This window comes from Mauremys mutica, chromosome 1 (assembly GCF_020497125.1).
Source record: "Mauremys mutica isolate MM-2020 ecotype Southern chromosome 1, ASM2049712v1, whole genome shotgun sequence".
Taxonomy (NCBI): domain Eukaryota; kingdom Metazoa; phylum Chordata; order Testudines; family Geoemydidae; genus Mauremys; species Mauremys mutica.
In genome coordinates this window covers 369395905-369413820 of record NC_059072.1, presented here as the reverse complement: position 1 = coordinate 369413820, position 17916 = coordinate 369395905, and the positions used below count along the sequence as shown (strand labels likewise).

The 17916-nt window shown below is 45.1% G+C and overlaps 1 protein-coding gene across 1 annotated transcript; it reads left to right on the top strand.

Annotated features, from left to right (window-relative positions):
- Positions 1–16632: 16632 nt before the first annotated feature.
- LOC123363036 (olfactory receptor 52E4-like) lies at positions 16633–17580 on the top strand. Its single transcript, XM_045003704.1, has one exon. The coding sequence runs from the start codon at positions 16633–16635 to the stop codon at positions 17578–17580; it is 948 nt and encodes a 315-aa protein (XP_044859639.1).
- The last annotated feature ends 336 nt before the right edge of the window (positions 17581–17916 follow it).

The following is a 17916-nucleotide window of genomic DNA, read 5'->3' as shown; positions in this document are numbered from 1 at the left end:
CCTCCAGCCCAGTAGGAGCTGCCGGGGAAGGGAAGACCCCAAGGTGGAACGGGAGAAGAAGCCCTGAGCTCAGGCTGCCCTGAGACCAAGCTGCAGGGGGAGAGAAGCCCTACTCATTTGTGTCCTCTCCATCTTCCATACTGTTCCCACCCAGGGTTTTTCTCATTTCCCCTGTTCTTGGACGAATCTCAGGGGGTCATTTTTTTTGTCTCCCCTCCCTGACCGTTTAGGGGCTGCTCTTCTCCCTTCAGCTCCCTTTCCCTTTCTGGAGATAGAGACAGGCTGTGCATCACCATCAGTACAGACGAAGCACCGTGGGCTACAGGGTCGTAACGGGGCCCCAGTCTGAGGATTATTATAGGTCCACAACAACATCCCCCACTGTGCTGCGGGATGAGCTTCACCATTTTATGGTGGACACTTGCAATTTCAAGGGTAAGGTGAAGCTCCCGCTCCAGCACTGGGGAGACTTCCAGCTCATCTTCGGGGCCACAAGTGCTGTTTCAGAGGAGGGATAGCTCAGTGGTCTGAGCATTGGTCTGCTAAATCTAGAGTTGTGAGTTCAATCCTTGAGGGGGCCACTTAGAGATTTGGAGCAAAATCAGTACTTGGTCCTGCTAGTGAAGGCAGGGGGCTGGACTCAATGACCTTTCAGGGTCCATTCCAGTTCTATGAGATGTGTATGTCTCCATATATTAAATTAATCTGGAGGCAGGACATCCTGGTCTGCTAGTGGACCTGTAACCTCTGTCACAAGCCCTTCAGGTTGGTCAGTGATTGTTGCAAGGCCAGCTGGGGATCCTCCACAGAATGAAGCCAACCATCTTTTCAACATTGAACATCAGAGGCCGTTGGGTGGGTCTCCACAGTTGCCAGGTGCTCTCCTTCCTTTATGATGTAGGGTACTCTGTGGTTTGCCTGCAGGAAACTCACAAGGATCCATCCACTAGTTGTCGACTGGAGTGGTATATTTTAGATACCTCAGCACTCATTTGGCTGGGGTGGTAACCCTGTTCTCCCCAACCTACAGCCTGAGATGCTGGGAGTTGCTGAGATCGTCCCAGGTCACCTGCTGCACCTCACATTGCATCTGTTCAATGTCTACACTCCCCCCCCCCGGAATGCAGTTCAATTAAAAGAGTTCTAGACTTCCAATTGGCTCTTTTGGTCAGGTGCCAACTCACTTCCTTTTCGATTTGCATCGCAGTGAGATTTTTTATCATTTACAGGTAAAGCAAGTACAGAACAGCTACTAAGAGGGATATTATAGCCAACTGGCTGGCAGGGTCCATAAAAGGGAGCTATCCCCCTTCAGTTATAATGAATATAATGCAAATCAGTGAATATAATAAAGGCCAAGCTAGACCACTGGGCTACAATCTGGGGTCCAGGGCAGCCCGGGGGGCGGCAAGAGAGGCAATTGGGGCCCCCACAAGAGTTTTTCGGGAGCCCTGGAAATATCTCGCCTGATGCATCCCAAGACTGCATTAGCTTTTTTAACGGCCATATCACATTGGAAGCTCATAGTCATCCTGTGATCAACCAATGCTCCGAGGTCCTTCTCCTCCTCTGTTACTTCCAACTGATGCATCTCCAACTTATAACAATAATTCTTGTTTTTAATCCCTAAATGCATGACCTTGCACTTTTCACTATTAAATTTCATCCTATTACTATTACTCCAGTTTACAAGTTCATCCAGATTTCCCGGTCCTTCTCTGTACTGGCAATATCTCCCAGCTTTGTGTCATCCGCAAATTTTATTAGCACATGCCCACTTTTTGTACCAAGATCAGTAATAAAAAGATTAAATGAGATTGGTCCCAAAACTGATCCCCGAGGAACTCCACTAATAACATCCCTCCAGCCTGACAGTTCACCTTTCAGTATGACTCGTTGTAGTCTCCCCTTTAACCAGTTCCTTATCCACCTTTCAATGTTCATATTGATCCCCATCTTTTCCAATTTAGCTAATAATTCCCCATGTGGAACCGAATCGAATGCCAAAGTAAATTAGATCCACTGCATTTCCTTTGTCTAAAAAATATGTTACCTTCTCAAAGAAGGAGATCAGGTTGGTTTGGCACGATCTACCTTTTATAAAACCATGTTGTAATTTGTCCCAATGACCATTGACCTCAATGTCCTTAACTACTTTCACCTTCAAATTGTTTTCCAAGACCTTGCATACTAAAATGTCAAACTAATAGGCCTGTAGTTACCTGGATGTTCGAGTTTGGCTTCTACCTCGGATGTGGTAATATCTACCTCCATATCCTCATTCCCATTTGTCATCCTACCATTATCCCTAAGCTCCTCATTAGCCTCGTTAAAGACTGAGGCAAAGTATTTGTTTAGATATTGGGCCATGCCTAGATTATCGTTAACCTCCACTCCATCCTCAGTGTTTAGTGGTCCCACTTCTTTCTTCGTTTTCTTGTTATTTACTATTGGTTTTAATTCCCTTTTCAAGGTCCAACTCCACATGGCTTTTGGCCTTTCTCACTTTATCCTACATGTTCTGACTTCAATAAGGTAGCTTTCCTTGCTAATCCCTCCCATCTTCCATTCCTTGTAGGCTTTCTGCTTGTCTTAATCACCTCTATGAGATGCTTGCTCATCCAGCTTGGTCTACAACTCCTGCCTATGATTTTTCCCCCTTTCTTGGGATTCAGGCTTCTGATAGTTTCTGCAACTTTGACTTGAAGTAATTTCAGGCCTTCTCCATCTTTAGATCCCCAAGTTCTTCAATCCAATCCAGTTCCCTAATTTCCTTAATTTTTTTAAAGTTAGCCCTTTTGAAATGAAAACCCCTAGTCCCAGATCTATTTCTGTTTATCCTTCCATTTAGTTTAAATTGAATTAGTTCATGATTGCTCAAAGAAGGTTGTCCCCTACAACCATTTCTTCTATGAGGTCCTCACTACTCACCAAAACCAAATCTAAAATGTCATCCCTCTTGTTGGTTCAGCAACTACTTGGTGAAGGAATCCATCAGCTATTGCATCTAGGAAAATCTGAACTGACATAGACACAGGGAGGTAGGGTTAACCTCGCCCCCCGCCCACCTTGAATTGAAGGAGTTGAGCAGGTATAAAATCTGCTACAATGCTGAACAGCAGTGGTCCCAGTACAGAACCCTGGGGGACACCACTGTTTACCTCTTTAAATTTTCAGCACCGAGCTCATCATATATGACACTCAAGCTGTGTTGCAGGTAACAGCTCCATCTGGGTCTAGGGCTTGCGCTGTGAACAGGACTCAGGCTCCTGACCTCCATAAATGGTGCCTCTTTCCAGCTGCTCAGGAGCTGGGATGGAAGCGATTGCTGTCTGACAAGGAGAATGCCTGCAGGTACAAGGTGGCCACAGGTCTGTTTGCTTTAACCATTATGTGCGCGGAAAGAGAGAAACTGGAAACAGAGTGGGTCCAAGGGGGAGCTCTCGGAAGGGTGTGCTGAAGCAATTGGAGAGTCTGGGGGATCCAGGCCAAAATTAGTCTCAGGGACTTGGAGCTTGGTGCACAGTCTCTGCTCCCAGATGGAGGTGCTAGAATGGAAGCTGCATCCCGAGAGTGGGCCTCGAAACGCAAAACCAGAGAGAGCCTGAATATTGCTCCAAATCAAAATCACATGGGTCCAGTGAGTGGGACCCAAACACAGCCACTTGGCAGGTTTCCAGCCACAAGAGCTGGAGCAGGGCTGTGACAGCAAACGTGGAGCTGCTTCACAGATTCTAGTGGACTGTGAGTGGAAAGGGAGTGGATCTGGGCAGGGAGACGTCCACAAGACATTGTCTTCAACCAAATATGGCTCCTCTGCCCTCAGTGTTTTCCCAACTGCTCTGGTTCCAGGACTTATCCAGCTGGGCTCCCCTGAAGGAAATTTTTCCTGAACCAGGCAGTGCTGGTTTCGGGTCAGGGAGAGGATTTCTCTTCTCCCTTGGAAAGTGCTCCCTGGAATGGAAGAGGCAGGAAGTCCCTGTTTTAGTGGGTTTCATCCCATCTCTCTCCATTCACTGAGGTCCATCTCTCCCTTTCCTTTGTAATTCAACCCCTCGCCTCGCCAGATGCCTCTCACTCTCTGCCAATTCTTTTCTACATCCCACGCTAGGTGCCAGTTACAAACACTCTAGGGGCTGGTATTCCATTGACTTCAGTGGCCATTGCAGGTGCAGCACTGGGAATCATTGCATCTGAGAGTTGATCTGGCTGAGCAAGAAGCCATGCACATTAGTCTGGTTATTCATCCAGGTAAAATGAAGTTCCTGGTCATTACCATCAAGCAGCCTATAACTTGAAACTGTAACCTGATTGGTATTAACCTGTCAGGAGGGATTTCTGAGCACGTGGAAGGCTGCTCGAGATGTGGCGCTTGGAGATCAACAGCTGTTTCCCTGTTCCCTTCTGCAGCCTTTGTGGGGATGTCGTGGCATCAGGCTTGCTGTTAAGCTGCAAGTCTATAGAGCTGAGGAAGGCTGCGCACTCGGGCCTGACATTTTCAATACTCCTGGTCTCCAGCAGCTGCTCCAAATCAAGGGGCAGCACAAGATTAGGAGTGAGGATACATTGAACCTACAACTGCCCCCATCAGCTGTGTCAGTTTTGGCAGCTTTCTTGCTGGGGACACATTACTAGATTAAATGATCAGCAAATTCTGAAGTGGACCTACCAAGGGATGCAGTTAAATGGCCAGCAATCACGTGGGAGCCAAAAGCTTCGGTAGCACAACAAGAAAGACCCTACGTGACTATGCAACCAGACCCCCTTAAGCAACTTCCCAGTGGTCGATCGGGGCAGCACTCAATTTTCAAGGAGGCTACATTCCTTTGGGATTTCCCATGAAGATGATGATGACTGAGAGGACGAATGGCTCTCCATATACTCTGGGAAAAGGTCTGTTAATCCAGTAATGTGTGTGAGTCTGAGGTCTGACAAACAGAAAGTGCAGGTGACTGTCACTGAACAAGAATTATAAGGGACATTTTAAAGGGATCACCTATTACATGTGAGATGAGTAACGGGGAAAACACTCTTTCATTTTCCTTTGCTCTGTACCTCTGATTGTTTTTCTCCTGTATTACATACCAGAATGCAGTCTTTTTCAAGACATTGATGAATATCTTTGTAGCCTATAGGACTAACCTGCTTGCATATATATAGATATCTTTTTTATTTGATGTATTGTATTAGGTTTATAGATTTGTATTAAAGTAAGTTTGGCTGTAATGCAAGAGACCTACAGGCCATATCCTGTATGTTAAGCTAAAGCAAAGTTAGCATATCTAGATTAAGACCTTTTATTGAGAAAGCAAAGCGGACCTATATCTTGTTACCTAAATAGATGAGTACCCACGTCTATGTCTATGACCTTTTATTTATACCAATAGACAATGACAGACTTAACAAGTACACCACAAAGACTGATGTGCGTACATACCTGTCATGAATACGCACATACATACTAGCCTATGGGGTAAGTGTACCCTAACATTTCTGTGGTGAGGAATGAAATTTGGGCATAAGAGGAAGGAGGTCCGGCATTTGCCCTATAAAAGAGGCAACCACCTCAATAGAGGATCTCCATTTATCTCCATTTTCTTACTAGCTTTAGATCTCCATTTTTCTCTCTATCTCCATTTCTCACTTACTCCTTCCACTCTATCTAGCTACGATGACTGCTACTATTTGTAGGCTAAACTTGTTCTTCTTAAACTTTAAGTTTCAAGGGAACTAGGCTAAGCTTGGTTTCCCTAATTTTTATTCTTTGTTTATTAGGTTTTGATTTAAGTTTAAGATAGTCAAGTAAACCCTAGTCAGTTTTAACAGCTCTTAGCATTTTCTAAGCACTGCATCCCTCACTCAAGAATTGACAAACCTGAACCGCAAGGCTGGTCCTGTGTCTCTTACCACCAGGTTGTCAAGGAATGGTGTGAGTATATTAACCAAAGCTTTGTTGCATATAATACTATATTCTCATATGTATCTTTTGAACAGCAGTAATGCAATTGTAACTCTTCAGTATTTTACCGTTTACTTACTGTTATTGATTTTAATAAAAAGTCTTTAAGGCTCTATCTGTCTCAGTGTGAGCTTCCTGTCATACCCCCGAGGGTCCTTTATAAGTTCTGTGGAGCCTGATTCAGGACAAGAACTTTTATCTTCTGATCAAACAGATTGGCGAGCCTAAACCCATATTAATTATTATTATTATTATGAACATCAAATAAAATTACATTAATAAACTAAATTCCCATATTATCTAAATTAATATTATCAGTACACCCTAAATCAGAATCTTATATAAAAATAGAAAATTGTATCTCAGAGAGATCCAGTTCAATAGACATATTGCTGTGACACTCTGTACCCAAAGCAAGACCCTGGCACCCCCATATTCCTCACTGTTATATTATTTCAATAAATCTTTTACAAAATATGTCACGTGAGGTGTCTATGGAAAAGTTGTGGTTGGCTGAACATGATTGTCTTATTTGTATGCATGTCTCATTTTTATACCTGAAATTATGAATATTGACTCAGTATCTGTATTTCAAATGTGTTTGCTCCTGTGGTAGCTCCCAAATGGTAGTTTACATCCAGTCTGCCTAGCACATTGTCAATGCACTATTCACGTTTGTGACCCATCAATGTACACAATGGATGATAGAAGAAGCTTGTCCCCACCTGATGGACTTTTCTGGGGTGATGCTTGCCAAGATATGGCTACTGGCTCCTTCTATGACCCATCAAAACATGCAAGGGCATGTGATTAGCTCCTGTGACGCTGGACTCCATCTTGTGTCTGTACTTTTCCACTCACTGTGCTTTGGGCTTCATTTGGAGGAATGAAGTTCCCTCCCCATGGCAGAAGCTGTTAAAAGGGGAAGTGACATCACCACTTCGTCTTACTCCTTACAACTCAACACCTGAAAACAGGGTTAGAGAAAGAAAACTTCGACGAAGGAGATGGTCCCAGGATGTAAAGTAGAATTAGCCATCTCTGTGTGGAAGATTGGTGAACAGTTTGTACCATCAGGTTGAGACACTGTTTGATTCGAATCCTGTCTAGTATATAGAACTCAGTTTATGATTTTGTTTTATTTCTTGGGTAATATGGTTTGCTATATACAGGTGTGTCGCATCTTATGCGCATTTAACATGCGTGATTTCAGCTTTACGCGGTCGGCAAAAACAACAAAAAAAGAGAAAAATAACAATTTAAATACTGTTTCTGTAGTGCGGGTGATTCCGCCCACCATTCAACTCAATGTAATTTTGACTATACGCGGTTTTCGCTTTATGCGCTAACTGCGGAACGGAACCGCCGCATAAGATGAGACTCACCTGTACACTTATTGCTAATAATAACTTAAAATCTATATTTCTGTACTTAATACATCTGTTTTATATTTTCTTACCTAAAACAATGTGTTTTTTAAAGTGTAAAGGGAAATCTGCTCAGGAACAGGGGCTGGTGCACAGCTCGTTGTTCTGAGTGAGACTTGCAGTTCATACGCTGGTGTAGAGATTTTAATTAAACTTGAATGTAGAGGCTGGAGTGCCAGTTTGTTATTTTCTGTTTGCTTATTTCAGGAAAGGGAAGGAAGTACAGAAAAGCAGCACGATCAGTGAAAATAGGGAAACAATGGTGAAATTGGAGCTATTCAGATTGCAGGCAGTAGAAAAAGAAAAAGAACATAGGGGAATTTTGGAGCTGACACAGGCAGAGGCTGCCAGAGAGGAGGCTGAACACAGGAGGGCTATTGAACTAAAACAACAAGAAATTGAGAAGAAAGAGGGAGAGTCGAAACACCAATTGAATTTGCTGAAAAAGCAGAACCAGAATCTCTTTACTCCACTGATTTTCACCTCTCCAAAAATCCGCAAATGGGAACAGCTGTATCCTGCATACAATGAGGCAGGTGATATAGCTGAATACTTCAGCACCTTTGAGAGGCTTTGTGTGATTCATAAGATTCCTGATGACCAGAAGATGCCCACTTTAGTTGCAAAGTTAACTGGTAAAGCTGTGGCTATATTCAATAAAATGCCAATTGAGGATTCTTTAGATTATTGTAAATCCAGAAGAATGGTTTGGAAACAATTTCAGATTACCCCTGAAACGTATAGAGGGAAATGTAGGCATTTAGCGGAGACGGGGGGTCCTCACATGGAGCCAGAGGGGGAGATACACTCTGTGAACCCTAGTGGGTAGAGCCAGGACATGCTGACCCCTCCCACTGGAAGTCAGAGGGTGGGACAGGAATTATAAAGGGCGGGTCTGGGGGCTCTGTTAGGCTGAAGCCACCGAACGAGACAGACGCCTCCTGCCCTCTCCTGAGTGTGGATCCCCACTGAGCTGGCTACAGGACTGGCCAGAGCTGTGGAGCCACCCCCTGACCAAGGCTCCACTGGGACTGGCTCTGGCCTGCTACTCAGATGAACCAGAGAAACCCCTAGAGACCAAGGTACCAACCGACGGGAAAGTAGCAAGTGGCCTGGGGCAGCAAACTCTGTGGCCAGAGATCCAGTCAGCGAGTTTCGGGTGGATTCCCAGCCGACCCAGTGGGAATTCTACACCACTGTTAGAGCAGGGACGCATCCCCATACCCCTGCCACTACACACCTGGGGTAGCAGTCCCCCCTCTGCATGCTACTGAGCCTGCAATTGTCAACCATCCGATGGAGCTAGGATTCCCAACCCTCTTTCTGCTCAGCCCTGTATTTGTACAAACAGCAAAGAATCCTGTGGCACTTCATAGACTAACAGAAATTTTGCAGCATGAGCTTTCGTGGGTGAATACCCACTTCTTCGGATGCAAGCCTTGCATCCGAAGAATTGGGTATTCATCCACGAAAGCTCATGCTGCAAAACTTCTGTTAGTCTATAAGGTGCCACAGGATTCTTTGCTGCTTCTACAGAACCAGACTAACACGGCTACCCCTCTGATATTTGTACAAAGTGGAACAGCTCCAGAGGGAGAGCTTGTGAGCCCCAAGCAAAATAACCATTTTCCTGCTGCTCAGGGCACTCACGTGGGATTTGGGAAACCTGTTGTCAGGCTTCCTTCCCCATTCTGAACTCTGGGGTACAGCTGTGGGGACCCACATGAAAGCCCCCTAAGCTTATTTCTACCCGCTTAGGTTAAAACCTGGTACACTACCACCACCAAGTGATTTAACAAGGAACAGGGAAAGGACCACTTGGAGTTCCTCTTCCCCCAAAATATCCCCCCAAGCCCTTACACCCCCTTTCCTGCGGAGGCTAGAGAGTAATATCCTAACCAATTGGTTACAAAGTGATCAAAGACCCAAACCCCTGGGTCTTGGGACAACGGGAAAATCAGTCTGGTTCTTAAAAGAAGGATTTTATTAAAAAGAAAAAAAATCATCTCTGTAAAATCAGGATAGAAAGTAACTTTACAGGGGAATCAGATTCAAAGAGCACAAAGGAACCCCCTCTAGCCTTAGGCTCAAAGTTACAACAAAACAGGGACAAACCTCCCTCTAGCAAAGGGAAAATTCACAAGTTGAGAAAACAAAGATAAACTAACACTCCTTTCCTGGCTGTTACTATACCCTGCTAACCTCAAAAACTTCTGCCCCTGTATCTTCCCACCTAAAGTTTTCCCTGCAATTAATGCTAACATCCTTGTGGTGCCTCATATGTGATTGTGTACAGGATAATTTTACAAACCCAGAATGATAAGTGACAGGTGACTGAGGAGCTTCTGTGCTCGGGAACGGAGCATTCACATGGCTTCCATGCTGCCTGCTTCCTTCCAGCACAGGGCATTTATTCCTCATGTGGTCAGTGGAATTACAATGGTAGAACCTGCTGGACCCTTCTGATTTTACAGGAGATTTGAGTGGAGGATTAGAGGAATGGGGTCAAAAAATCCTTGTGCCTTCGGCTCAAGTGCACATACAAAATGTGTGTTGGGAAGCTGCATTATCAGTGTGGGTAGTACAGGAGTGGCCAACCTGAGCCTGAGAAGGAGCCAGAATTTACCAACGTACCTTGCCAAAGAACCACAATAATACATCAACAGCTCCCCCATCATCCCTGTCTCTGTTCCCAGCTGTTTTGTGGGGTGCAGGAAGCTCTGGGGAGGGGGAGGAGCGAGGGCATGGCAGGCTCAGGCGGGGCGGGAAGGGGGAAGTGGGGGCAGAGCCTGTGGCAGAGTCAGGGGTTGAGCAGTGAGCACCCCCCCGGCACATTGGAAAGTTGATGCCTGTAGCTCCAGCCCAGGAGTTGGTGCCTCTACAATTAACCGCATATTAACTCCTGAAGAGCCACATGTGGCTCCGGAGCCAGAGTTGGCCACCTCTGGGGAGGTAGACGATAACCCTATTGAAATGCTAATTGGTAATGACATTTTTCATGTCGCTTAGGCTGTTAAAGTGTCTGCCTACAAGAAGGATCGTTCTGCTGGAACCTCAGAGGGAAAGAGGGAATGTCCCAGGAGCTGCTGAAGGAATGAGACTGAGTCTGCTTGATTCCTCTGCAGCAGGGGGAAGCTGCATGGTCCCAAGAGCTGGGGTGGTTGAGACCAGCTCCTGCACTGCAGCTGAAGGCAGAGTCTCCTCAGGGAGGGAGAAGTGTGTATTACCTGTCAGGGAGAAAATGTCCAGATTACAGCTATACGAGGGAGATACCCATTGCTAGGAAGCATGGGAAGATGTGTCCCAGAGGGGAGCACAGAGAAGGGTGATGGACTCCTAGAAATCGCTGGGGAGGTGGGTGAGACTTCCTTTAACACTGCAGCAGGAGGCAACAGCACCTCAGGAAGGGAGGGGAGAGTAGCGCCTCTTGTGAGACAGCTGTCCAGTCTGTTAGCTGTGAGCCCTTCACAACTGAACAAGGGACAGATCCCACCCTAGAGAGCCAAGGGGTATGTGTCTTGGGGAGGGGGGCAGAGGGGGAATCTGGGAAAGGAATAGTGGGATTACAGGAATGTCTCCTCACTGGTCACTTGGGAGAGGATGCTCAGGACAGAATGGCTGATTCAGCATCTGTGCATCCAGGCACTCAGCCTCTGGCTCAAGTTTTGAGAGGGGACAGTGTCACTGGCTTCCTGGAGGGGATCAGTCACACAACTGACCTCTCGGGGATGGAGAGAGGGGTGACAGAGGGTACCCCAATCCAGCTCTATGGCGTGCTTGTGAAAATGAACTGTCTCTTTAGAATCATAGAATCACAGAAAATTCATAGTGACCTCAGGAGGTATCTAGTCAACTTCAATGCTCAAAATAGGACCAACACCAACTAAATCATCCCAGCCAGAGGTTTGTCAATCCAGGCCTTAAAAACATCCAAGAATGGTGATTCCACCATCTCCCTAGGTAACCCATTCCAGTGCTTCAGCACCCTCCTAGTGAAATAGTGTTTCCTAATATCCAACCTACCCAGGGTTGTGAATTCAATCCTTGAGGGGGCTATTTAGGGAACATGGGTAAAAATCTGTCTGGGGGTTAATTGTCCTCTGAGCAGAGGGTTGGATTAGATGACCTTCTGAGGTCTCTTCCACCCCTGATATTCTATATTTAGAGGGGAATAATCACTTCCCTTGCTCTGTTGTCAATGCTCCAACTAATGCAGCCCAATATGCCGGTAGCCTTCTCAGTAACAAGGACACACTGCTGACTCATATCCAGCTTCTCATATCCTGTAATCCCCACCTCCTTTTCTGCAGAAATACTGCTTAGCAACTCTGTCCCCAGCCTCGAGCAGTGCTTGGGAGTCTTCTATTCTAATTTCAGGATTCTGCACTTGTCCTCATCAGATTTCTTCTGGCTCAATCTTCCAATTAGTCTAGGTCACTCTGGACTCTATCTCTACCCTTCCAGAATATCTACCTCTCCCCACAGCTTTAAAAGAGGATGTAGACTGAATAAATTGTTGTCTGTGAAAATGCTAATGACCCACCTGACAGAGGGGAGGAGGAAATTCTCTGGGCTGGTAAGACACAGAAAGAGGCCATGAAAGAGCTGCTGGGAGAAGGCACAACGCTTTGCCCAGAGAGCGCAGATCACCATCACAACCCTCTAGGAAAGGTGTTTGGAGTGGGGATCACAGGGAAACCCCAGGACGGGGGAGTGGACTTTTTCCATGGGCATAACCCTGGGGCGGGAAGCAGCTTCAGTGAGGGCTGGACAACATGCAAAGTGCTCTTACATCTTTAAATGATCAGAGCCTTGAATACCAAGTACTCAGTGATGACCTTGCACTGAGATTCCTGAGATACTTGGTATCGAAGGTTCTGATGAGGTAAGGATGTAAGGGCACTTTGCATGTTGTCCCGCCCTCACTGAAGCTGCTTCCCAACCCAGGGCTATGCCCGTAGAAAAAGTCCACTATATATACAGTGATTTATATATCCGTTTAATATGTTATAGGTCATTGAGGCAGAAAAAGAAACAACACCAGCTGGACTGATATAAAATTGTGTAACAAAGGCAAAGAACTGATGATGCGACGGAATGGACTATAAATGGTTGCCTATGATTTCCACAAACTCTCCTTCAGTGAACTAAGGTGGGAGGTGTGATATTCTGTCCCCAAAGCAACACCCTGGCAGCCCCATATTTACCATGGTGATATGATTATAGTGTGATTTTTATAAAGTATATAAAATATGTTATGTATTTGTATACATGTATCATTTTTGTACTTAATGTTCTGAAAGCAGGAAGGGCATGTGACCAGCTCCTGTACTCTGGACTCCATCTTGTGTCTGTTCTTTTCCAGTAACTGTCCTGGGGAAATCTGCTCAGGCTGATGTATTATCCTCTCCACGTTCAGGGAGGGGCAGACTGGGAAATGAACATATAGCTATGTAAACACAAGACGTGAGAGGATTTCAGCTTGTCTCAGACTCACAGTGTGAGTGGGGGCCCAGATTGGTTTGCCAGAGGGAATTCCTTTCGCCTTCAGCCCAGTGAACAGGTCCTGCAAGACCGTAAGTCCATTTCCCTGTTGTCATGTGGTCACTTACTGACAGAGAGACCATGGTTGTGGAAGAGAAGTCAGGACACTTGGGTTCTGTCAGTCAGTGTCTGTGTGGCCATGGACAGGTCATGTCTCCCCGTGCCTCAGTTTACCTATCAATGAAATGTGGATGTTTTATAGAGTCTTTCTCTTGCTTGGTGTTTTGAAGATCCATCAATGAAAGGTGCTGCACAGTATGATGATAGTTACTGATGAGAAGTATTGATCTCTGATCCCTTAGCAACAGCCCCATGTGTTTCCTGTAAGTGCTTGTGTCTCCTCTTAGTCAAGTTTCTCCAGATCTCTGTCTACTATCTACCCATCTATCCTGAGAGTTAGGCATTATCCCTAATTTTCTTTATCATCAACTATAATTTTTAAATACATACACACAAACGTACAGAGCAGCCAATTCCTCTCTGACTCAGCGCGAAACCCACGAGTTTTCATTTCCCTTTGGGAAGGTTCCTTAATTGCTGTTTACTCCTAAAGCTGGATAATTAGCACAGAAGTGGAGACGTGCTTGTCTACAGACTGTTTACACTCAGATCCTCCCTTTTCCTCTAGAGGCTGAGAGAACTCCATTGGGATTACATAGAGCAATATTAGAAACTGTGCACACCGTTTGTCGGCTGTCGGCGTGGGATGCTGCTGTTGGGTTCAGAGAGGTGTGGGTAACGGATACCTGAGGTGGATTCCTAAGGAGGACACTTCGATCGCAGAATTCACAGGTACCCATCTCTTGCTGAGAACCCTCACCTGATTGACAAACCCTGTCCAACATGGGTGTGGTGGGATAGAGAGTAAGTCTGTGGTACTCTCTGCTCTGCACAACCATGAAACATGCCAAGGACCTTGCCCTAAGTGATGAGTTTGATAAAGAATCACTGGCCAAAATGTCACTGATTTCTGTGCACCCCTGCTCATCCCAACTGATGGACTCCATCCCCATGGTGGTGCATTTCAGTGGCACAGTGAATCCTTCAGGCTGAAAGATGTTAGTAGATGTGTAATACAAGGCCAAATTCTGAGACCATGGCATATACTTTGCTCAGGACCCAGTGAGGCAAAGCTCCTCCTGAGTACAGACGTCAGGATCCAGCTGTGTGTTAATGCACAGACACTCCTCTTGCATTTCAGGGCTCTGTCTATTTATGGGGCAGAGGGACAGGAGGTGTTACCTGACTCTTATCTGCTGCAAAGCTTGGAGTTGCTAGGGCTCCTCACTAGAACAATGAGAATTTTTCAACATGGGTAACATATACTTTCTATTAGCTTCATTCAAGAAGTCAGCTAACCTGTTATGTCTGAAACTTTCAAAAAAAATCTGCTCAAAGCAGACACCCAAATGGGAAATTTCATTGCAAACACCTGAAATTTGGCAAATTTATAAGCAACAGGAAATGAGGTCTTCTAATGGAAGGTGTCAGAGAAACTTAGCTAAAGGTGATGCTACCACATACAATGGACAATCTATTTGTGATTCCCATTCTTCTATGCTCTTCACTCCAATAATGTCGGTAGCAAGGAGTTCTACAGGGCAAATATGAATTATGTTAGCAATTACCTTTTCTCAATTTTATATGTTCAGACTTTCAATTTAACTAAATGTTCCCTTGTTCATGTTATGAGACACATTAAATATAAATGCCTGGTCTACTTTATTTATCAATAGATCCATAGGGTTTAAGGTCAGAAGGGACCATTTGAGAATTCAGTCTGACCTGCTGTAAAACACAGGCCCATTAAATTTCACTCAGTTACCTCTGGATTGAGCCAAAAGACTTGTGCGTGACTAAGGCCGGGTCTACACTAGGATTTTACTTCATAGAATGATAGAGCCATAGAATTATAAGGGAACACTATCCCCTGACAAGATGCAGGTTTGTTTTGTCCTAGTCATCTAACACTGGTGGCTATTCACACGACTTTGGAAAACCTCCACAGAAGGAGCTCCCATGACTTCCCTGGGAGACTATTCCACTGGCCTCCTGTACTTAAAGTTAGGAAGATTTTCCTGAAATTTAATTTAAATCTGCTATGCTGCAATTTCAACCCATTGCCTCTTGTCCTGCTCTTTTATGGTAAGACAGAAAAACTTTCCTCCTCCTTTTTATGGCAGCATTTCAAGTGTTTGAATACCACTATCCTGTCCCCAAGTAATCTCCTCTTTTCCAAGTAAATATACTGGTTTCTTAGGTTTTCTCATACAGTTTGCATTCCTTCCCTTGCATAACATTTGTTACTTGTCTATGGATCCTTTCTAGATTCTCTACATCCTTTCTATACCTTGGTGAGCAAAATTTGACACATTTCTCCAACTAACACCTAGCCCACACCTAGTAGAGGAATACTGTCTCGGACCATGACTTACATGTTATAAATCTGCTAGTATAACAAAACATAGTATTTGCCTTTTTTGAAATATTTTTCCTAATGTCCAACCTAAACCACTCTTGCTGGAGTTTAAGTCCATTGCTCCTTGTCTTCTCTTCAGAGCTTAAGGAGAACAGTTTTTGTCCCTCCTTGTAACAACCTTTTCGGTATTTGAAAATTATCATGTCCCCCCTCAGTCTTCGTTTATTCAGACTAAACAAACCTAGCTCTTTCAGTCTTCCCTCATAGGTCATGTTTTCAAAAACCCTAATCATCCCTTTCTCCAGTTTTTCCAGATCATTTTGAATGTGTATCCGATTCTGAAAAAGCTTGCAACCCCTCCAAACTTAGTATCATCTGCAAACTTAATAAGTGTTTTCTCTAGGCCATGTTCTAAATCGTTGATGAAGACATTAATATTTTTCTGTCTAAATTACCCCCCACCCCTCCAATCAGTTCTGCTAACAATTTTCCTCAGCTTTGGGGAATTAGTCCTCTTGGAGCACTAAGTGTCTATCGATAGTACTGGGTGGGAACTGTCCATTTGAATGTCAATCGGTTTCATTTTTTATTTTCCTCTCCTATGTCATATGTCCTCATCTTTGTCTCGTGTGTAAACTAAAACATCCCATATCTTAGGCATCTGAAAATTGTTGTGTTTTGTCCACTGCTGGGAATGAGCAGGTGTTTCTCTTGAGCTGTTATCAATGGTGCCCAGGTCTTTTCTCTGAGGTATGTTCTAGTTGGCATGTTTCTCTCAGCACATATCTTCGAAAAAGGTTTTTGTTTCTTTTTTGCCCTCTCTGATTTCGAGCAGCTGGATGAATGGGGAACTCCTGTCAGTATGGACTCCCTATCCTGGCTCTCATTGCTTTAAGGAACAATGATGGATAACCAGTATCCACACATGTGTTTTCTGATGGTGCCTCTTAAGGTTCCCCCACCACAAAGTGTAGGAATTATTAATGCAGGGAACACAATACAAATATGGAATTGGATTTAGTAGGGTCATTGTTCAAAGTTATTTTCTCTGAATAATGAAAATGTCATTTTTCAGTGTGTGAAGAGCGCTCAATCTGCTTCTCCCATGAGAACACCCTCCACTACTGTATGCAGTGTCTCATATTAACATTGTCTCTCCAGTCAGGCATTTCTACTGCGACCATTACCGGAGATCTTGGGAACACACAGAAAGTCAGGGGAGCATATGGTAAATCCAGGAGACTCCCTTATGCCTCAGAGTTGGAAATTTTCTCCCATACACCATGTCAGATACTAACGTAAGTAATTTCATCAACCCCTCCACCTTCATCCTGCTGGGCATTCCTGGCCTAGAGGCAGCCCATATCTGGATCTCCATTCCCTTCTGTGCTATGTACGCCATAGCCGTGTTGGGGAACTTCAGCATCCTGTTCATTGTGAAGAGAGAGCCGAGCCTCCATGGACCTATGTTCTATTTCCTCTGCATGCTGGCCGTCACCGACCTGGTCATGTCCACCTCCACCCTACCGAAAATGCTGAGCATCTTCTGGTTCAATTCCAGGGAGATCAGTTTCAGTGCCTGCCTCACCCAGATGTACTTCGTTCACTCCTTCTCAAAGATGGAGTCTGGAATCCTCGTGGCCATGGCTTTTGATCGCTATGCGGCCATCTGCAATCCTCTGAGATATTCCATGATCCTGAAAAACTCTGTTGTGGCCAAGATAGGCCTGGCCGTGGTGCTGCGTAGTGGAATAATCATATTACCCTATCCCTTCCTGGTGAGGCGGTGGCCATATTGCAGAACCAACATCATCCCCCACTTCTATTGTGGGCATATAGCTGTGGTGAAGCTGGCCTGCGCCGACATCAGCATCAGTAGTTACTATGGGTTGTTTACTCTTATCTCGGTGAGTGGAATGGACATGTTTTTTATCGCCGTGTCCTATACTTTGATCCTCCGGGCCATCTTCCGCCTCCCCACAAAGGATGCCCGGCTCAATACTTTTCGTACCTGCATCTCTCATCTTTGTGCCATCTCAGCTTTGTACATCCCAGATTTAGTCTCCTCTCTCATTCAACGGTTTGGCCAGAATGTGCCACTTCATTTCCTCATTCTTATTACCAGTGTGTACCAGCTGGTGCCCCCCATGCTGCACCCCATCATTTACGGGGTGAGGACCAAACAGATCCGGGGCAGGCTGATCCAACTCTTTACTCATAAAGAGACCTAAATGTTTTCTCCTTGTGCTCTGGCTCTCAGATTGAGCTCTGTGCAGAGCTGGTTGGTGCATGGTGATGAGGCCTCTTCCCTGAATCACTTCCTGGACAGACAGAGAGACATTAAACCCTTCCCTGTCCTTACTGTGCTGTGTCAATGTGATGAACTGAGGTATCAGTCTATGTACAGTACACTGGTTTGTAAACTGTCTGATTGATCTTAGCTGGGTACCTGAAATTGCAATCTTGCCTCATCTCTTCTGTCAAGCCTCAACGCTGCTGTGTGTCTTCTCCCCAGTGTGCTGCCCCTGTCATTTACGCCTGTCTTCCCGTCCCCTTGTCAGCTGTGA

Excerpts from the sequence above, each read along its gene's own strand:
- LOC123363036 (XM_045003704.1), top strand. The coding sequence starts at position 16,633 with ATGTCAGATACTAACGTAAGTAATTTCATCAACCCCTCCACCTTCATC.